The sequence below is a fragment of the Indicator indicator genome, chromosome 1 (genome assembly GCF_027791375.1).
Source record: "Indicator indicator isolate 239-I01 chromosome 1, UM_Iind_1.1, whole genome shotgun sequence".
Lineage (NCBI taxonomy): Eukaryota > Metazoa > Chordata > Aves > Piciformes > Indicatoridae > Indicator > Indicator indicator.
Window position 1 is genome coordinate 27,320,956 of NC_072010.1, and position 21,179 is coordinate 27,342,134.

Genomic DNA, 21,179 nt, shown 5'->3' on the forward strand with positions numbered 1-21,179 from the left:
TGTTTTTTTCACATTTTATTATTTTCTTAAAGGAATTTCTCACTTTTGCTCTCCTTAAAGGGACGAAATTCACCATAAAAGAGGCAGTCTCTCAGATATAGATGTAGAGATTCAGCATGGCTTTTCACCATCTGTGTATCATATGCTCCTTCAGAAATGCTGAAGAGATTTTGTGCAGGGGCCTATAGAGTTGTGCATCACTCTAGTCTGGGCTTAAAGTCATCTTGAACCTTAGTATTTTGTCTCAGTGCCTACTAAGCAGGCTCCTAAATGCCTGCTCATTTCAGTCCGTGAAATGACTTCACTTACTCTTCAAATTGCTGGTCACTCCTGACACACAGTATGGACGTGATGACAGCAGGTCTCACTTCCCCTTCCTTCCACAGTCCCTTCCAACTTTCAACATGCAACATATGCACTGGAAATTATCCCTGCTTGCTTTCCCCTGCCTTTTAGGCATAATAAGATCCTGTTGGAGTGGATCCAAAGGAGGGCCACAAAGATGATCAGGCGGATGGAACACCACTCCTGTGAAGAAGGGCTGACAGAATTTGGGTTGTTCAATGTGGAGAAGGAAAGGCTCTGAGGAGAATGTACTGAGGCTTTGCAGTACTTAAACGGTCTTATAAAAAAGATGGAGACACTCCGGATTAATAGTTTTAAATTTAAAAAGAGTAGATTTAGAATAGATACAAGGAAGAAATTTCTTATAATAAAGGTGGTAAGACACTGGTACAGGTTGTCAAAAGAGAGTTGGTAGAAGCCCAACCCCTGGAAGCATTCAAGGTCAGGCTGGACAGTGCTCTGAGTAACCTGATCTAGTTGACGATGTTCTTGCTTATGGTAAAGCGGGTTGGATTAAACGACTTTTGAAGGTCCTTTCCAATCCAAGTCATTCTATGATTCTGTGATTCTGTTAACCATGATCAGGTCACATAAGCAGCTGTTTTGTTAGCTGCAATATACCCTTAACATTCAGACACTGCTCTGGATCACATCCTGCTCCACATGCAGAACAGCAAAAAAAAAAAAAAATCACAATTGTGACATTGGAATCTGTGGAGACTTGGAGCCAAAGGCTATGTAACACACTGTTAAAGAAAATTCCTCGCTCCTTTTTTTTTTTTTTTTTTAATAATACATATGTAACCCCGGGACCTTGCATTGGGAAGACTGCTATGGCACAGAAAACAGTTGCACTTATACAAGATCCCCAAATAAAAAGGCTACATGAGAATAAATGCCTACATCGACAGAATGAAATAAACTCTTTTGCAGTACATCAATTAAGCATTCCCTTCAAAATATGCTTTAAAAGCAGAGCAGAAATAGGTTGGGATGATTAATGAGATGAATGTTTAAGTGAGAGGCTGAGGGTTCACTAATCTTCTGCCAAGATATTCCATGATTCACAAACAGCCAAAGATGTGAACTGACACAAAAGCAACAGGCCTGCACTGTCTAGGACTTGCTCAGCATCACACACTTCCGTGGCACTGCCTAAAATTTAATAGAATTGTGTGCCTCTTGAAAAAGAAATGCTGAGTAATGCTGCTGCATTTGATCTGTTTGGCCAGTGAAAAGCCAGGCTGTTTCTCCAGGTACTTCCTGGGCTTCAGAAAATAAAGTGCAATTGTGAATTTGACACTTACAGAGAAATGCTGACCAACTATATAACAGAGGAAGAGAGTATACGGCTATTGTATATTGTATTTCAAATAGAAACACAACTAACCCAAGCTACCAGCAATGTTGAAGTCATTTGGCAGCTGAAAGCTCAGAGTACACTCTGGTGGTGGTTCTAATTTTGTTCTTGATTCAAGACAACTCTTTATGTACATCCTGATGCAGGGCTTGTTCTTCTTGAACAGAAGATATTAGAAACATGGAAATCCTATATTTTTGTAGGTTGTTCTGGAGATGTGATCATTTAGTCTTTTTTCCTAACTGAAGAATGTCTAGTCAAGCTGGAGAAGTGGGCCCAGGTGAATCTCATGAGGTTCAACAAGGCCAAGTGCAAGGTCCTGCATGTGTGTGAGAACAGTCCCCATTATCAATACAGGCTGGGCTAGGATGTCATAGACAGCAGCTTTGTGGAAAAGGACTTGGGAATATTCATGGATTGAAAACTGGATATGAGCCAACAATGCACACCTGCAGCCCAAATGGCAAATTGTATCCTGGGCTGCATGTAAACTGTGTCTACTGTGTTGAGAGAACTCATTCTGCCACTTTTGCTCTGCTTTGGTGAGACCTTGCGCAGGGCACTGTGTCCACCTCTGGGACCCTCAACACGAGAAGGACAGGGGTCTGATGGACAGGGTCCAGACAAGGTCTACAAAGATGATCAGAGGGCTGGAGCACCTCTCCTATGAAGACAGGATGAGGGAGTTGGGTCTGTTCAGCCTGGAGAAGAGAAGGCTCTGGGGAAACTTCATAGCAACCTTCCAGTACCTGAAAAAGACCTAAAGAAACCTCAGGACTTCTAATTTGCAAAAGCTTATAGAACTAGGACAAGGGGCAATGGTTTTAAACTAGAGAAGGGTAGATTTAGATTGGTCCTAAAGAAGAAGTTATTTACTATGAGGGCAGTGGAACACTGGAACAGGTTGCTCAGGGAAGTGGTAGAGACCCTATCCCTAGGGTTGGGCCTGATGGGGCTCTGAGCAACCTGATCTAGTTGGGGATGTCTCTGCTTACTGCAGGGGGGGCTTAGACTAGATGACCTCTAGAGGTCATGCACAATCCAGTGCATTCTATGGTTCTATGATTCTGTATAAATACCATTACTGAGATTTTATGGGACACCAAAGAACTTGCAGCTAGGCTGACAGTGACAGACAAATAATCTGTTCATGCATAGTAGAGCTTTCCAAATACCTTTTTGAAGGCAAATCTTTGAAGATACAAAGTCCTAATGTTGATTATCAAAATCCTCAACTTCAGAACAATCTCACCATGAAAGCTGAGACCAGTCTTTGTAGGTACCAGGCCTCTGTGGCTTGGTATCCTGAGAGATGCTGGACTGGAGCAATGAATGCAGGAAGAATTGGAATGTCTGGATTCTTGTAAATCTTCCAAAATGTGCCTGAAAGGTTGTCTTAGAAAAGTGTACTCTGAAATCTTGGAGCTTCTTTTTGGCAAAGCTGAAGAGTTCTTTAAGGCTTAGTGAGTTTACACGACAGAGCTATTCTGAGCAATGAAGCTCAGGGATTCCAAATTGTGCTGTTTAGGATTAATTTGTTATCTCATAGCCAGAGGTCTAGAAGTCTTGTAGATCATACATGTACTTTTTTTCAAAAAGGAAGGGTTAGAAGAAACAAGTCAGTGAGCTCCTATTTTCACAGGGTCTGATATAATATGTTAGCTATGTACTGTTACTTTCATGGGAGAATCAGGAAAGGACTGGGAAAATCCATCTATTAAAAAAAAAAAAAAGGAAGAAAGAAAAAGACATTCAGAGACCAGGGCAGCATTATCTCTGTGATATTCCATGCTTTCTGTTTCTATTTAGAAGACTTATGGATAGTGGACACAACCTGACTTTATTATCTAAGGAGACCTTTGAGCAATTCCAGAGTAAGAACTGATGTGAGGAAGACATGGAGTGTCTAATGTCTAAGACTGTCTAATGGGTGTGCTGTTACTGGTAGGAAAGAGATACAGAGTCCAGACATTGCCTGCTTAGTAATGTGTCAAAGCAGCAGTGTTGACAGTGCTCATGTAAGACCTGTGTGTTTAGTAGCAAGAAAGATGATGTCTCAACAAAGCAGCTCTACAAAGATCTCAGAGTGCTGGTGGACAGCAAGTTCTGCATGGAACAACAATGTGCTCTTGTGGACAAGAGAGCCAATGGGATCCTGGGATGCATCAAGAAAGGTGTGTCCAGCAGGTCTAGGGAAGTTCTTCTACCTCTACTCTGTCCTGGTGAGACCACACCTGGAATAGTGTGTCCAGTTTTGGGCTCCCCAGTTCAAGAGAGACAGAGACCTGCTGGAGAGAATCCAACGGCCAGCCACAAGGATGATCAGGGGACTTGAGTATCTCCCCTATGTAGAGAGACTGAGATCCCTGGGGATGTTTAGTCTGGAGAAGAGAAGACTGAGAGGGGATCTGATCAATGTCTATAAATATCTGAGGGGTGGGTGTCAAGTGGAGGGGGCCAGGCTCTTTTTGGTGGTTCACAGTGATAAGACAAGGAACAATGGGTTCAAACTAGAACATAGAAGATTTCACCTCAACGTGAGGAGACACTTCTTTACAGTGAGAGTGACAGAGCACTGGAACAGGCTGCCCAGGGAGGCTGTGGAGTCTCCTTCTCTGGAGACTTTCAAAACCCACCTGGATGCATTCCTGTGCTGACTACCTTAAGTGATCCTGCTCGGGCAGGGGCGTTGGACCTGATGATCTCTTGAGATCCCTTCCAACCTCTGATATGCTGTGATACTGTGTCACAAAACAGAGAGGACATCACCAGCTTGCACAGAGGTACTGGGGGAAAACTGCTAACAGGAAATAGCCAAATACAAGGGGTAGATCTGAAAGTCTTAGCCACTCAGGCTGGAGAGAAGTTCATAACCTAAAGGTCTTTTACCTTCCTAGGAGGAAACAAGCAGCTACAAGGCAATAATCCTGTTATCTGCAGATGGGCCAATCTTCCCATTGACTGAAAAGGAAGCCATTGAGGATCAGGCTGAATTAAAACTGATGTCTAACTTCCATGTGCCTGTATTTAGCTGAAATAATTCCACTGGGAGCAGATTTCAGTGTTTTAGCAGGATAATCTTTGCTTGCTGTATTCTGGTTGCCTCTGCTCCCACTGTGTCCTTCCTATCTCTTTACACCAGCTATATTCCACACTTGCCTCTTAATACCCTCAGCTATCCATTTCCCATCAATCTGTTCTTATAATTTATTGCCACTTGCAAGGAAATTATCAACATTATGCAGCTCTTCCACCTCATTAATCAAGGACTTTAATTGAAAACTTGAAGCTGAGACTTTCAAGACTTCATCACATTGTTTATAACTAGATACTGGAGCAGTAAAAGAGAAACAACATCATGGATATTTTGAAAGAGCCTGAGATGATAGGGAAAAAAAAAAGTAATTAAACACCCTGTGGTTTTAATGAGATGAAATAGACATAAATTCAGGTTAGGAATCCCACAGACTATATGAGGCCTTGGGGATGACAGACACGATGGAAAGGTTTTGTATATCACTGTGAAACATTGTACATGCAAACCATTTGACTGATGTTCAGTTTGCCTGATGCAAGAAAGGAACTAAAATAGATCACCTAAAACAAACTTGCAATAAATATTTCTGAACACTGATGAACTTCTTCTAAAATAAGCCCTACATATTATAAAAATAAATTGTATCCAAGCCAACAAAACAGATAGAAATCAAAAATATTTCTTACTGAAGAACAAAAGGCACTGAAATAAAAGAATTTTCTTAGAAAAATAACATTTTCCAGTAAAGTTACATTATAATATTTTTAAAACATCCTTGAGGAATGGCTATCACATACTGTGTATTAACAATGTGTGAATTCTTCTATATGAAGATATATCAACACATATACACTGATAACACTAGCTTTTATTTTATATATGTGTCAATAGGCAGATTTTGAAGCTGTATTTCCTGTCTTGAAATATTTAGCATTTAGACACTGAAATGCCTTTATAAAAATGTGGACCTACTTTTCTGTTCATTCTGTAAGACTCCCTTAGCAAGCCTTTCAGCAGTAGCTCACTACTTTTAGGAATGTTCTCTGTCCCTTCAGATATAGCCTTGGGTTGGACACGGTATTTTTTTGTGATGATTGGTAGATAACTTTCACATGGTAAAATTTTTTTATGTATCTTGAGTGACTGATAATCGATTCACAGCTACTGAATTAAGTTGCTCCTTGTAATTATACTCCCTAGGAACAAGTCTCTCGTTCCCATGCAAAAGAAAGAAACCACAAAGAAATAACTCCCCTACAAAATCCATTCAAAACTGTATTAAGATTAAAAAAAACTTACACACACCTTGTCTAATTTTCTACCTTTTACTGAATCTTCAGCAGCTACAATAACAGTTTTCCAGCAACTGTGGAAATTCACAAAAATGTTATGCCCTCTCCACAATGTTTTCTTTTGTTATTTATAATTAGAATTAAATTCTGACAGTAAATAATATCAAGATTTGTCACAGATATATACAAAAGGAAGTATCCTGAGCTATTTTCAGTTTTAAAAGGATTTGTGGATCCCTAGTTAATTTTGGCCTTACTCTTCCCACAGAAGTTTGGTTGCTCTGTGATAATTTTGTTCATTTACCATTAAGTGGTGGGAAGAAGGAGGTTCTTCAGGTTCAACCTCTGCACGCCAAATTCAAAAACAACCTTCTAGTACGTTTCTTGCAGAATGCATTTTCATTGGACTGTGAAGCAGTTTAACTGACAAAACCAACTTTGCTTTACTATGTGACCTAGAGGTTATCATAGGTTGAACAAGTGAGACAGTCTGCTAATCATCTCTGAGCCAAAGCAAACTCATTCTAGGGAATCCAGTGAGCATTTATAAAGTTTGAAATATCTCTTTTGTTTTACACCTGGGTTGATGAACTGATCTCTAATGAAGGTAACAAGATGAATGGAGAGACATGCTAGTATAACTCAAGGGTTCATAACCTTTGAGGCACCTTTTAGTGACAGAATACAGCTATTTCAAGGGAACATGCACAAAATCAAAAGCAGGCCTTCTGAAGTCCCCTGGGGACAGAGAACTGGCTGGCTGGGAGGGGAACAGCTGTGTACAGTGTTAGGTCTTGTGTCAGCTTACACAAAGAGCTGGGAATGACATGGTCAGAAGCACTTATTTATCTCCCTGCCACTGACAGTTATAATCAAACAAGCTGAACACAACACTGAGAACACTTAATATCTAACCTCAGTTCACTCTTTGTCTTTATTTTGTTATCTGCACAACTCAATTTAATACCTTCTCCTATGGAAGATTAGTTTAGTAATGTCTCTGGAGTGCAGTGAAAAGGTAATGAACAATACAAGGATTATGGAGCATTTGAGCTTTTGGATGAAATACATCCATCTGAGAGTATTTGCTGCTGATTATGTATTATTTTTATGCTGGTTTCTTTTTTTGTGTGTGTTTGTGGTTCTTTTTTGTTGTTGTTTTAGTTTTGTTTGTGGTTTGTTTCGGTTTGGTTTGGGTGTTTCTTGGTTTGGTTTGGTTTGCTTTTTTGTTTATTTGGGTTCTTTTGGTTCATTTTTTTGTTTGGGGTTTGTGGGTTTTTGTTCTTTTTTTTTTTTCCCCTCTGTAAAACAGAGGTTTGGTAAAGAATAGGAATATAAACTGAGAAAAAATGTTTATGTCCTGCAGTGTATATGAAAATAAATTGTAATCCTGGATTGTCTGTTATGCTCAATATGAGCTGACTAGTAAGGTTAATAAAGCTCAAATTAATCAAAGATATTAATTCAAACCATTTCAGGCTCATGCACCATAGCCTTTCATATCTGTGGACTGTAGACACTGATGGTGACACTGGACTTCAGGAATGGGACCATGTTCCTCTTTCTTTTCTTCTTTCTTTCTCTTTCTTTCTTTCTTTCTTTCTTTCTTTCTTTCTTTCTTTCTTTCTTTCTTTCTTTCTTTCTTTCTTTCTTTCTTTCTTTCTTTCTTTCTTTCCTTCTATCTTTCTTTCTTTCTTTCTTTCTTTCTTTCTTTTTCTTTCTTTCTTTCTCTTTCTTTCTCTTTCTCTCTTTCTTTCTTTCTTTCTTGCTCTCTTTCTCTCTTTCTTTCTTTCTCTTTCTTTCTTCCTCTCTTTCTTTTTCTTTCTTTCTTTCTTTCTTTCTTTCTTTCTTTCTTTCTTTCTTTCTTTCTTTCTTTCTTTCTTTCTTTCTCTCTTTCTTTCTTTCTTTCTTTCTTTCTTTCTTTCTTTCTTTCTTTCTTTCTTTCTTTCTTTCTCTCTTTCTCTTTCTCTCTTTCTTTCTCTTTTTCTCTCTTTCTCTTTTTTTCTTTCTCTCTTTCTTTCCTTCTCTTTCTTTCTTTCTTTCTTTCTTTCTTTCTTTCTTTCTTTCTTTCTTTCTTTCTTTCTTTCTTTCTTTCTTTCTTTCTTTCTTTCTTTCTTTCTTCTTTCTTTCTTTCTTTCTTTCTTTCTTTCTTTCTTTCTTTCTTTCTTTCTTTCTTTCTTTCTTTCTTTCTTTCTTTCTTTCTCTCTTTCTTTCTTTCTCTCTTTCTTTTTCTCTCTTTCTCTTTCTTTCTTTCTTTCTTTCTTTCTTTCTTTCTTTCTTTCTTTCTTTCTTTCTTTCTTTCTTTCTTTCTTTCTCTCTTTCTTTCTTTGTCTCTTTCTCTCTTTCTTTCTTCTTTCTTTCTTTCTTTCTCCTAATTTCCTAACAATCAAATTTGCTAAATGTCTGAGATTGGGGTAAAGGGCTATGGACAGCTACCTAAATATAGACAGAAATTTAGCCAGTTAGAAGTAGTGGTCCATCCTCTCAGGTACCTTTGCATAAAAGTCTATACTTCTCTTTCAAGTATATGCTCATTTAATGCTAATAAATCTCTATTAAGCTCATCAGGTTTACATGAGAGGTGAAGCATGCACAATTTTACTCATTATCCCTTAACCTTCACGGTTTCATTGAAACTCTTTGTGGAATGTATTTATCAAAATTGATTTAATACAGAAAATAGTTTCTTGCCTCCACAAAAATATTGTGGAGAGGTTAAGAAGCAAGGCTTATTATCCTACTACCATAGGATAATTTATAAAGCAACACATATCCAACGTGTAGAGTAGCACAATCTAATATTCATTGAAGTGTTGTATCTCCAAACATCTGCATGTTTCTTAAATTTACCAGCACTTACTACATTCTCCCAGTGTTGCTAGAATAATATAACAAAGATATTCTTATCAGGTAGTTAGCAGTAAGAAACACAGTTTACAAGCACACACAAGGCTTAGATCCACAAGGGGATACAAGACCTGCAGGCAGAATAAATGAATGTATAGCTTCTCTATGAAACAGAAAAGAACAGCTCAAAATCTCTGAGATTCCTACACAGACCAGCTTGCCATCATATGTGCAGCTCTAGGCAAGGTCAGAAGTGGATATTTAGCAATGCAGAAAATTGCTCATCCCTTTCTCTCTTATTAAAAGGCATGTAAGGATTTGAACATTTCAGTACTGAGGATCTACACATACTTGGAGGACTAGTCCCAAGAAGCAGTATAGTCATTGAAATATTCCATGATTCAATGTGTAAATTAAGTAGATAATACTGAAAGTAAAATTCAACATGCAAGAGACCTAAATTCCCCATAAATTGCATTTTATGTGCATTTTGAGTTTCAAGCTCCTAGCTAAGGTCCACAGCCTATGAATACTGCAACCTAGGCAAGAGTAACAGCAAGAACAGGAAAGAGGAATGAGTTTGAAACATTGCATCTCACCAGCACTTAGAAAACTATCTCAGGGCTTCAGTTACATGTCTACATGGACTGAGTTTCAGCATCCAAAACATCTTCCTTTCCTGAAATGCTTAAACTATATTCACCACAAGTAGTGCCAATGTTTGGCTCTGCAGCTTTATGGCTAAAACTTGTACAGGGGGTAGAACATTCACCACTCCTGCTGAAAATGGGAAAAAGACAAAAATCTCAACAGGTGTTCTTAACCTCCATACTGAAGACCCCTGCTGGGAAGCAAAGGTATCAAAACTAGGCTTTGCACACCCACTGCAAGACTTTTCTGTTATTTATTCTCAAGTTATGATCATAATGTTAAACTGTGAAATATTTGAATGCAAGAGGAGCTAGCACAATTTAAAACTCAGTTTGAAGCTCAATTGAAAACAAGACTGAAGTTCAAAGATTATTTTACAATCCTGCCAAAACCTGCTTCTGTCAGCAAAATACTGTGATTGCAAGAAAACATCTGATTGCACTGAATACTTCACTATATATGATTGGTTTATATTAGCTTGTAAAAGCAGAGTCCTTGTTTGCAGTTCTAAGGAATTGACTGTGGGAGAGGAATTTTCCATAGCTATAAAAGTGTATGCAAAAGGAAAATTCAGAGTCATTGTGAAGAAAGGTAACTTGCAGACGACACCAAGCTGTGTGGGCTGGTTGACGTGCTGAAGGGAAGGGATGCCATCCAAAGGGACTTGGATAGGCTTGGGAGGTGGGCCCAAGTTCAACAAGGCCAAATGCAAGGTCCTACACCTGGGATGGTGAGATCCCAAGCACAAATATAGGCTGGGCAAGGAGTTGCTCAAGAGCAATCTTGAGTAGAACGACTTGAGGGTGTCAGTTGATGAAAAACTCAGCATAATCCAGCAACGTGCGCTTACAGCCCCGGAGGCTAACCGTATCCTGGGATGCATCAAAAGAAGTGTGACCAGCATGATGAATGAAGCGATTCTCCCCATCTACTCTGCTTTCATGGCCCACAGCATAACGGGGCCATGGAGTGGCTGGAGCTGGTCCAGAGGAGGGCCACAAAGATGATCAGAGGTCTGGAGCATCTCCCCTATGGGGCTAGGCTGTGAGAGTTTGGGTTGTTTATCCTAAAGAAGAGAAGGGTCTGGGTAGACTCTATAGCTGCCTTCCAGTACCTGAAAGGGCCCTAGAAGAAAGATGGGAAGGGACCTTTTACAAGGACTTGTAGACATAGGATGAGAGGGAATGGATTTAAGCTTAAGGATGGGAGATTTAGTCTGGTTATTAGGAAGAAATTCTTTACAGAGAAGGGCCACAAGAATGATCAGAGGGCTGGAGCACCTCTCCTGTGAGGACAGACTGAAAGAGTTGGGGCTATTCATTCTGGAGAAGAGAAGGCTCCAAGGAGACTTTATTGTGACCTTCCGGTATCTGAAGAGGGCCTACAAGAAAGCTGGGGAGGGACTTTTTAGGGTGTCAGGTATTGACAGGACTAGGGGGAATGGAAAAAATTAGAAATGGATAAATTCAGATTGGGTGTTAGGAAGAAGTTTTTCAACCATGATGGTGGTGAGATACTGGAACAAGTTGCCCAGGAAGGTGATAGATGCCCCTTCCTAGTGGTGTTGGCCAGGTTGGATGAGGCCTTGAGCAACATGGTCTAGTGGAAAATGTCTGTGTCCATGAAGGGGATGTTGGGACTTGATGATCTTTAAGATTCCCTTCCAACCTAAACCATTCTATGAATCTATGAACTCCTTTCATTTTATGTGCTTTACTTAAACACTGTAAAAGGTCAGCAAGGATAGGCAGAGCACTGTTCCATGTAGCCTAAACTGAATTGGATCCTGAATGCTTAGGGAAAGGATTTGAGGACCAGATAAAGTAAAACCTTCCAGGCTTGCTAAATTCACAAGCATCTTTGTCCAGAGATCAAATCTCTTCCACTGGGACTAAAAGCCACTTATTAAGGATGATTTAAACATTATGGATGGGATTTAGGAACAAAAACAGAGTCTGTAGATCCGTTTTAGGTGGAGACACATTTACAAAGGCTTTTCATATTTAAGATAGATTTTAACTAGAATACCAAAAAATATATATGTACCCATATTGAACTGGTCATGGTGCCATTAGAGTGTTTTACTGAATAAAATGTCTCCTGACTTTTTATCATAATCAAAACAAGACATTTTCCTTTAGTCTCAGTTTTGGAAATTGCAAACCCACTCTAGATTAAACCTTAAACACAAAAACACACATCAGCCAACACCACCAACAACCAAAGAATACAATAAAATAATTTCTATACAGAAAATGTTAATCTTCAATATTTAAAAGCTGGTAAACTTATAAGTAGGTGGCAAGATTCAGACATTCCTGACAAGAAGGGTCTTTCCTGATATTTAAATAAAGAATTTCATTACTGGATCTAGTTTTGGGATCCCCCAAAAAAGAAGAGACATTAACTGATTGAAATGAACACTGTGGAAGGCTGATTAGGAGCTGGACCACACAATGGTCAAGAAGAGGTTCAGGGAGCTGAATTTGTGCAGCCTACAGAAGAAAACATTGATGAGGGGATATTGCTGTCAGCCACTAGTGAAATTGCTGCTTATGAATAAATGGAGATAGACTTGTCCTAGAGGTGCACACTGGAAGGACAAGAGGTAATGGCAGCATGTTGTAACATGGGATATTCCAACTGATACCAAGAAAAATATCACCAGTAGCTAGACACAGGCCTAGGTTGCTGAGCCAGGTGGTAGAATAAGTTGGATGTGGATACTCCTGGAGAAATTAATGATATGATGAGATGAGAACCTGAGAAATCTGATCCATCTGTGCAGTTACCCATACTGAGCAGCAGTATGGACCAAGTTGTCTTGAATATGTGTCATTACACACATTATCCTTCTTTCTGACTGAAGTTGTGTTTCAGCTTTGTCTAGGATTATGTTCCCCTTCTGTACTTTATTTGTCACTACTAGTTATATAATGGTTCATCTTGATGGCCATAATATTCTTTATATCTGCTCCATGGAACACACCAGTTTGTGCTGTTTAGGTTTTTACACAACAGTTTCTTGACCATACTGATAAGACAATGCATAGTGTACTCACCATCTCTATGATCACTTCTTCTGAAGTGTCTTGCTGTGCCATTGCTTTGGATGTACATTGTGCTAAGTAATGACAAGAATGACACTCCCTTACCAGCAGTTTGTTGACCACAAATGTCTGCCATTTGCACAGTACTCAAACATCATCACTCTCTACAAATTCACATACTCTAAAGCATAAAGGGCTCTGACAGAAAGAATGGGGAATGCATTGTTAAAGAGATCCAATAAGGCTGTATTCCTGCTCCAGGCAGTATTCTGAACAACATAATTATGATGAACATTTAAAGATGCCCATAAAAGAACAAAGAACTCATCAAAACAAATTTGCTTAGAAAACATTCTTTCTGCTGTAGTCACACCAAACAACTGGCCAGGGAGCTTCTAAAACATCTACTGAGAACTTAGTTTGTCTGGTTGTTGGCTTTCCCCTCTGAATTTTGTAGCATTCTCTGGTGAGACAAATGGCCACTGTGAGGACATTTAGCACGGTCAGTGTTAGGTTTGAGACTAGTGTTCAAGGCAGAGAAACAGGCATGAAAAGTCCATAGGGATCAATATGATCCTTACATGAGCTGCAGTCAAGGCATACAGAGAATGACCTTGGGTCTTAATTGATTTACCCCTTGCATCACTGTTCACCATGCTCTGAGGCCACTCAGAAATTGGATGGGGAATTTGATGATGGAAAGCATTGTTCTTCCTCATTTCTTTTCATAAGATGGGGTTCTTGTTTTCCCTATTTTTATTCAGGGGTGATGGAGTCTGAAGTATTCAAAACAGGCCTATGTTTATGAAGCATCTGGCATGTTTGAAAAATCTGAATCAAGAGCTAATAAGAAGAACAAAATTAATCTTATTCTTACCAGCAAAAGTTTGTTTCTTATTTGTTTGAATGTAAGGATAGGAGATTCTGATTCTTCTTACTGCTTTCCCCAACTGCTTCTTAAAGCTACATTAGCTTTGTTATACTGACTTAATGTTCCATGGACAGTCACTATATACTGTGACATTACTTGTGTAATCATCTAACCATGTAAAAAACAACATTAATGCAGAATTTTCCTTATAAGACTTTTAAAATGTAAAATCGTAGTCTCCATGGAAATGTAGCCCAATACAGGTTTTTCCTCTGAGCTTCCTACTCTAGTGACACTTTTAATAAAGTGCTAATTATGTGCATTCAGCCTTCTATTACACAGTAGTAGGCAAATGCTAATTACTGCTTTATTGCTGGCAAGATGAGATTGTTACGGACAATCTTGGAACTTCTTCAGTTCTACGAGAAATTCATGTCAATGAGAACCCTGGAAAAGAGAGTTTCTCTTCATCCCTTCATTTTAAGGGAGGCAGCTATTAAAATGCAAACTACCTGCTGACCTATTTGAATGAAGAGAAAGACAAACAAAGAATTCTGTTCAAACTTAAAATTTTTGAGATGCTGTAGCTGCTGAAAGATACCTCTTGGTTTGGGAAAAGTGTTTGCTTAGTCATGTTTCCAATTTCAGAGAAAAACTGTAACTCTAAAGCCACATCAGTTTTGTCTCAGATGCCACCATTTTTCATCTACATCCAGACAATACAAATATGTATCTATGTGTCTCAGATTGGCATCTCTTTGTGCAATTCAAGAGTGCTGCATTTTTCTGTCTAAAAATACTACATAACTGTATAGTTTGAAGAGATTTGATGACAAACTAAAATGTGACCTTGGAAAGTAACCTTAGCTTATTGATAAGGACTTAATAAAGCTACTTTATTAAAAGGTTACTAGACTGCAGTTTGCATGTATGTGAATATGAAAACAGCAGGGTTTGGCTGAGATTCATTTCTTAAACAAACAAACAAACAAACAAAAGAGCAACAACAACAACAAAACAACACAGGAGAAAAAGATGAAGTGCTCACACTGCAAGCTACAATGTCCTGTGGAGATGTGCATCTGTCTCCATCCATCCATCTAGTTTCCAAGGGGAAACTAGATACCTAATGAATTGCCTGAGATTACAATGCGTGAATCTGGGGCTTTTTCATTTGAGTGCAGCCATCAAAGTCTGAAAACTGAACTTAACAAACGTGGAACTGGAACTACAAGAAACCACGAATCAGGAAGAAGTGGAGATTACTGTATGTAACACACCATTTTAGATGAAAGAGATTTTGGAAGGCACAGTTCCTCTAAAAATTAGTCTAGATTAACAAGAAGCTATTTGACAACATGGTATCTGACTATCACTCTTTCTTCATGCTCCTGAGTATTTGTGTATGCAACCAATTCCTTTGACTTGACCTGCTTGCAGTGGAAGGTCTTATTCAGCATAGGCAGTACTGGCATAATCTGATCATATCAGTCTATACTGCAAATATTATTGTTGCTTTTAGAAATGATGGTCATCCTGATAGTCATAATTCTCAGGGCTAATGACTTCTTCAAACAAGTGCTTTGACATGCTGAGTTACTTAAGCCCTTTCCTAAGTAAACAACAGTGTCAGAGCTTGAGAGCAGTGGAGGTTCTTCCTCCTCCCACTGGATGTTTTCTGGAGAGAAGCTAGTCACCAAACTTTTAGAACTGCCTTTAGCTGAAACTAGCCCTTGCCTTTCTCATACTGTGACTTTTTCTCTGGGCTCTAATTTCTTTTTTTACAAAGATAGGTTAACAATAAAGTCCACTTCGGTGTATCACGGTCCATGTGTCAGCTATGCATTTGTTCTTATTATCCTTCAACCTCAGGATCCTGTGAGAATTGGGTAGCTCCTGACCACCTGCTAATTTGGAAGGCTGGACAGAAAAGCTAACAACATAATCTTTGGGCATGGGACAGCACAAAAGAGGCACCTGTTCCTCCTCAGCATTGTAGCACTTATTTCTAAGGAAGCAATATATCACACTAATGATTTTTACACTATTTTCTTATTTCTTGAAGGTACAAAACTAGGAAAATTTACTGGAGCAATTTTAAAAAAAAGTATGTAAATGTGAATTGCACTCAGTTAAGTTAGTTTAACTTGTCTGTAGGAAATATTCTCCACAGCCTACTAGATCAATTCCTTCATCAGCTTCTTTTAATGTTAGTGGCAGTATCCGCCCATTGAAGGACAACACACCTTACTGGCTGGTGCAGACTGTTTTTTTTGCTGGGGGAAATCTCAGAGAGCAGTTATAATAGTGGTTTCCAGTATCTGAAGGGGACCTACAAGAAGGCTGGAGAGGGATTGGTTACAAAGGCCTGTAGTGACATGATGAGGGGCAATGTTTTGAAATTAGAGAAGAGTAGATTTAGACTGGATGTTAGAAACAAGTTCTCTACTATGAGGGTAGTGGAAAACTGGGACAGGTTGCCCAGGAAGGTAGTTGTGGTCCCATCCCTGGAAATATTCAAAGTGAGGCTTGACAGGGCTCTGGCCAACCTCATCTAGCAGAGAATGTCCCTGCTCAATTCAGAGGGGTTAGAGTAGATGATATTTGGAGATCCCTTGCAAGCCAGACCATTCTGTGAGTCTACAATTGGTGGAACACAGGTGCTTCGTAGGGGCTCCTGATAAGTAAGCATACAGAGTTTTCAGCATTCTTGTTTTCTTCAGTGAATCACAGATGCAGCCCTGCCTCCTGCTTCCTGCAGTGCTCTGTCAAGGAACAGAATCACAGAACCACAGAATCAATAAGGTTGGAAAAGACCTCAAGGATCATCAAAGTCCAACCTGTCACCCAAGACCTCATGGCTACTAAACCATGTCACCAAGTGCCACGTCCAATCCCCTCTTGAACACCTCCAGGGATGGTGACTCCACCACCTCTCTGGGCAGCACATTCCAACATCTAACAACTCTCTCTATGAAGAACTTTCTCCTCACCTCGAGCTCAAACCTCCCCTGGTGCAGCTTGAGACTGTGTCCTCTTGTTCTGGTGCTGGCTGCCTGGGAGAAGAGACCAACCCCCTCCTGGCTACAACCTCCCTTCAGGTAGTTGTAGACAGCAATGAGGTCTCCCCTGAGCCTCCTCTTCTCCAGGCTAAACAATCCCAGCTCCTTCAGCCTCTCCTCATAGGGCTTGTGTTCGAGGCCTTTCATATAAAGGAATAGTCACATATAAAGGAAAAGTCACTGGCTCGTTCTGCTATGGAATATCAAGCAAGGTCAATTAGTGTATTAAAAATTTAGCACTGTCCTGTAAATTTTATATCGTGAATGATGCTAAAAGCCTTGTCAGTTTTGCTGCTCTCAAAAATGCCAGCTGTTTGGGAAAAAATGCAAAACTGAAGATAAACAGCAACTTAACGGAAACTCTGGGAGAAGTAACAGTATCAAAACACCACCAGAACATTTCAGAAAAGTTTGAGCATTGACTTCTCTATGTGGTGACAATTTAACTTTGCAGTTAAAGTTACTAAGATCCTCCTTTTGCAATTTTGTTTCAGTAAAGACCAAATATATTTGGCCTGACACAAGTTGAACCAGTTGTTTCTAAACTAAGGGAAGAGACCACACCACATCAAGAGAGATACCAGCTAGCAGGGTAAACATCCCCCCCCACCCCCAGGCCTGAAATGATGCAGCTTAAAATTAGTTTGGCCTAAGCCACTAGGAGGCTGCTCAAAGTTGAAATCCTCCCCCATACCAAACAGGAGATAAGGGAGCCACGTTGGGAGGGAAGAAGGAAGAGGAGAAAGGGAAGAGGCATCTTGGGCTGTTCCCTTATAAAGTCTAGATGAAGGCATTCTGGGAATGAAATTAACAAAAATTACACTTTCTGGTCCATCTCATGGACTTATCTGGATCTCCTGGAGGTCCTCTGTATGGTTTCTTACAGGCACCCATGTAAAACCATGACACATGCAAAGTTAGGGAGGAATTGGATAGTCCAATCTGATAGCACTGAACCATCTATCACACAGGAAGATATTTAAGACCAGCATGGCCCACAAAAAGTTGGTTTTCAACAATCCCAGACTGAAATTTTTATTTTAAAGTACCAGGACACAGTGCTTACCTTTCTGGCATTTAATGTTAGGGGATTTTCATATTCCTTTGGATATTAAATATTTCATTTGAATTTGAGTGAAATATTCTCATCAATGATTTTGCACAGAAAAAAAACCACTTTGCAAGTGTGTTTAAAGAAAATACTCAAAAATGCTGGTCAGGGTTATCTGCACTTGGTAGGTCTGTCATATTAAAAAGAAGGATATCATACTTTAGGTAACTGATGTTAGTGATAGCACTCCAGAAATGATGCTGTGCCTTATTCTAATACATGTAAAATAAGTATCGTGGCAGAGGGATCCTTGAAGAATCAGAACAATTTTTGGCCTGGATAAAATATATATTGAGCAGAGTATTGGTAAATATGTTTTGGGGCACTGCTTAATCACAGAATGGAACCCCTGGTATTTTTTGTTTTTCCTCGCTGTAATATGTCAGGTGGTGACATTGGATTTTGAAATTCACAGAATCACAGAATCAATAAAGTTGGAAAAGACCTCAAGGATCATCAAAGTCCAACCTGTCACCCAAGACCTCATGACTATCTAAACCATGGCACCAAGTGCCACGTCCAATCCCTGCTTGAACACCTCCAGGGATAGTGACTCCACCACCTCCCTGGGCAGCACATTCCAATGGCCAACCACTCTCTCTGTGAAGAACTTTCTCCTCACCTCCAGCCTAAACCTCCCCTGGCGCAGCTTGAGACTGTGTCCTCTTGTTCTGGTGCTGGTTGCCTGGGCAAGAGACCAACCCCCTCCTGGCTACACCTCCCTTCAGGTAGTTGTAGACAGCAATGAGGTCACCTCTCAAGTTGTCTACTACTTCTTCCCAAGTTATCTACTACTCTTGCTAATATTGTGGGAGATGGAGTATTTGCCTGTTTGATAGATCAATAATTCCTGACAGCACTCTATCTTCCTGTCTCAGGGATGCCTGCCAAAACCACAAGGGTTAAAACACTTTTCACTGTATTGTCTTTAGTAATACATTTACCCAGGACCCACGGTAATATCATCCACTCGACGATGGTTGGTGGCGGTCCCTGCATGCTCAAGTCTGACCTGTCAATGTGCTGGGAAGCAAGCAACAGCAGGAACAGAAAAGTCAAGTAGGATGCAGTATGGCAGATAAACTTGATAAATGGCTTTCGGATGAACAGCCCTAATGGGCTTTTGGGAGCTATCAGGTAGCACACAGAGAAGACTGGGAAAAGAAGTCCTATGACAACACATGTCAACATCTTCACAGCCCAGTGTCGCCTCCTCCATCCAGGGAACTCGTCATACCAGCGGGATGCGAGCAGCTGCTGGCAGTTGGGCTGAGCAACAAACTACAGAGAGAAAAAGAATGGAAGATGGTTAGTTTATTGTTACCCCTTTAAAGTTATTTCCACGTCATGTATGTTACAACAAATGACCTGTGGATAGAGATTAAAAAAAAAAAAAAAAAACAAACCAATGAAACCTACAGCCTATGCAAGCCTCAGAACACCAGTAAGACAGGCTAGGTGATTTGCTCTTCCTTTAGTACAAAAGGTATAATATAAAGCCATTGAAATTCACTTTAACAATAAAGCTTGCCTTTCTCATTAGTTGAAGTACACAAGGAACCAATAGACCCTAAAACATATACACTTCAAAAGCTGAATTCAAACTATAAAACAAGTTCATGAATACTTCCATTATTTCAGCAGCAACATTTGTGGATAATTCACAGAACATGAGGTAGAAGCCACTATGAAAATGAAAAGCATGACAGAGATCTGTAAACAGTGAAATTGAATTCCACAGCGGTAGATTAACTACTCTGAGTGTGTCCCTGCTAATTCTTTAAAAATCAGGCTTATGTGCTTTCATACTGACAAAACTCTTACAGACACATTGAATAGTGCTTGCACAACATGAACCAAGCACTAGGATTCCCCAGTGTTTCAGTACTCCTTGTAAAACAGGAAAAAAAAAGAAAAAAAAGAAGAGAGGAGAGGAGAGGAGAGGAGAGGAGAGGAGAGGAGAGGAGAGGAGAGGAGAGGAGAGGAGAGGAGAGGAGAGGAGAGGAGAGGAGAGGAGAGGAGAGGAGAGGAGAGGAGAGGAGAGGAGAGGAGAGGAGAGGAGAGGAGAGGAGAGGAGAGGAGAGGAGAGGAGAGGAGAGGAGAGGAGAGGAGAGGAGAGGAGAGGAGAGGAGAGGAGAGGAGAGGAGAGGGAAAGGGAAAGGAAGAGGAAGAGGAAGAGGAAGAGGAAGAGGAAGAGGAAGAGTATTTTCCTTATGTTCGGTAGTAGGTTGACCCTGGCTGGATGCCACATGCCTACCAAGCTTCTCTATCACTCACCTCCTCACAGTGGAGAGAATGTCAAAAGGCTTATGGGTCAAGATTAGGAGCAATTTCTGTCACAAGTAAAACAGCCTCAAAATGGAAAAAAAACCCAACTTTATTTATTGCCAATCAAACCAGAGTATGATAATGAGGAATAAAACCAAATCTTAAAACACCTCCCTTCACCCTTCCCTTCTTCTCAGGTTCGACTTCACTCCTGATTTTCTCTACCTTATCCCTGCCAGTGGCAGGGGTTATGGTCAGTTCATCACAAGTTGTCTCTGCTGCTCTTTCCCCTCATCAGGAGGACACTCACAGTCTCCCCCTGCCCCAGCATGGGGTCTGTCCTGCAGGAATCAGTTCTCCAATATTAGTCCTTCCCACAGGCTAAAGTTCTTCAAGAACTACTCCATTGTGGGTCCTTCCCAGGTGTTGCCTGCCAGCATCCCACCAGCCTACAAATCATAGAATCATAGAATGATAGGGGTTGGAAGATTGTCAAGTCCAACCCCCCTGCCAAAGCAGGATCACCCAGAAAGGTCACACAGGAACACATCCAAATGGGTCTTGAAAGTCTCTAGAGAAGGACACTCCACAACCTATCTGGGCAGACTGTTTCCAGTGTTCCCTCACCCTCACAGTGAAGTTTTTCTTCATGTTGAGGAGGAACATCCTGTGTTTGTATCCATTGCGCCTAGCCTTGTCAAAGGACCTGCCAGTAAAGCCGCTTCAGAATGGGCTCTTCTTTCCACAGGGCCACAAGTCCTGCCAGGAGCCTGCTCCAGCACAGGTTTCCCATGGGATCACAGCCTCCTAGAGGTGCATCCAGCTGCTTCAACATCATCTCCTCTGCAGACTGCTCCACTGATAACCTCCTTGGGCTTCAGGAAGACAGCCTGCCTCACCATGGTCTGGAGCACCCCCTCCTTTTTCACTGATCTTGATGTTTACAGAGTTGTTTCTCTCACATATTCTCACTCCTCTCTGGGGTTGCTGTGGTTTTTTTCCCCCACATACTTAAATGTGTTTTCACAGAAGCTTTACCATCGTCACAGATGGGCTCAGCCTTGTCCAGCAGCAGATTCATCCTGCAACTAGCTGGCACTGGCTCCATTGGACACGGGGGAGTATTCTAGCAGCTTCTCACAGAAATCACTCCTGTGGCTCTCCTGCTACCAAAACCTTGACATGCAAACTCAATGCATATATGCATATATGCATACATTAGCTGATGACTTAATAAAGCTGTGCAGAAACTTCTTAATCTTGTTAAATAATAAAATTGTTAATT

General features: G+C 40.4%; 1 protein-coding gene across 1 annotated transcript in view; it reads right to left on the reverse strand.

The window, feature by feature from the left end:
- Nucleotides 1–21,179, reverse strand: part of TRPC4 (transient receptor potential cation channel subfamily C member 4) — a 97,207-nt gene that overhangs the window by 31,047 nt on the left and 44,981 nt on the right. Inside the window, exon 3 of the mRNA XM_054390991.1 lies at nt 18,571–18,907. Coding sequence (XP_054246966.1) covers nt 18,571–18,907 — 337 coding nt within the window. The remainder of the gene's footprint in view (nt 1–18,570; nt 18,908–21,179) is intronic.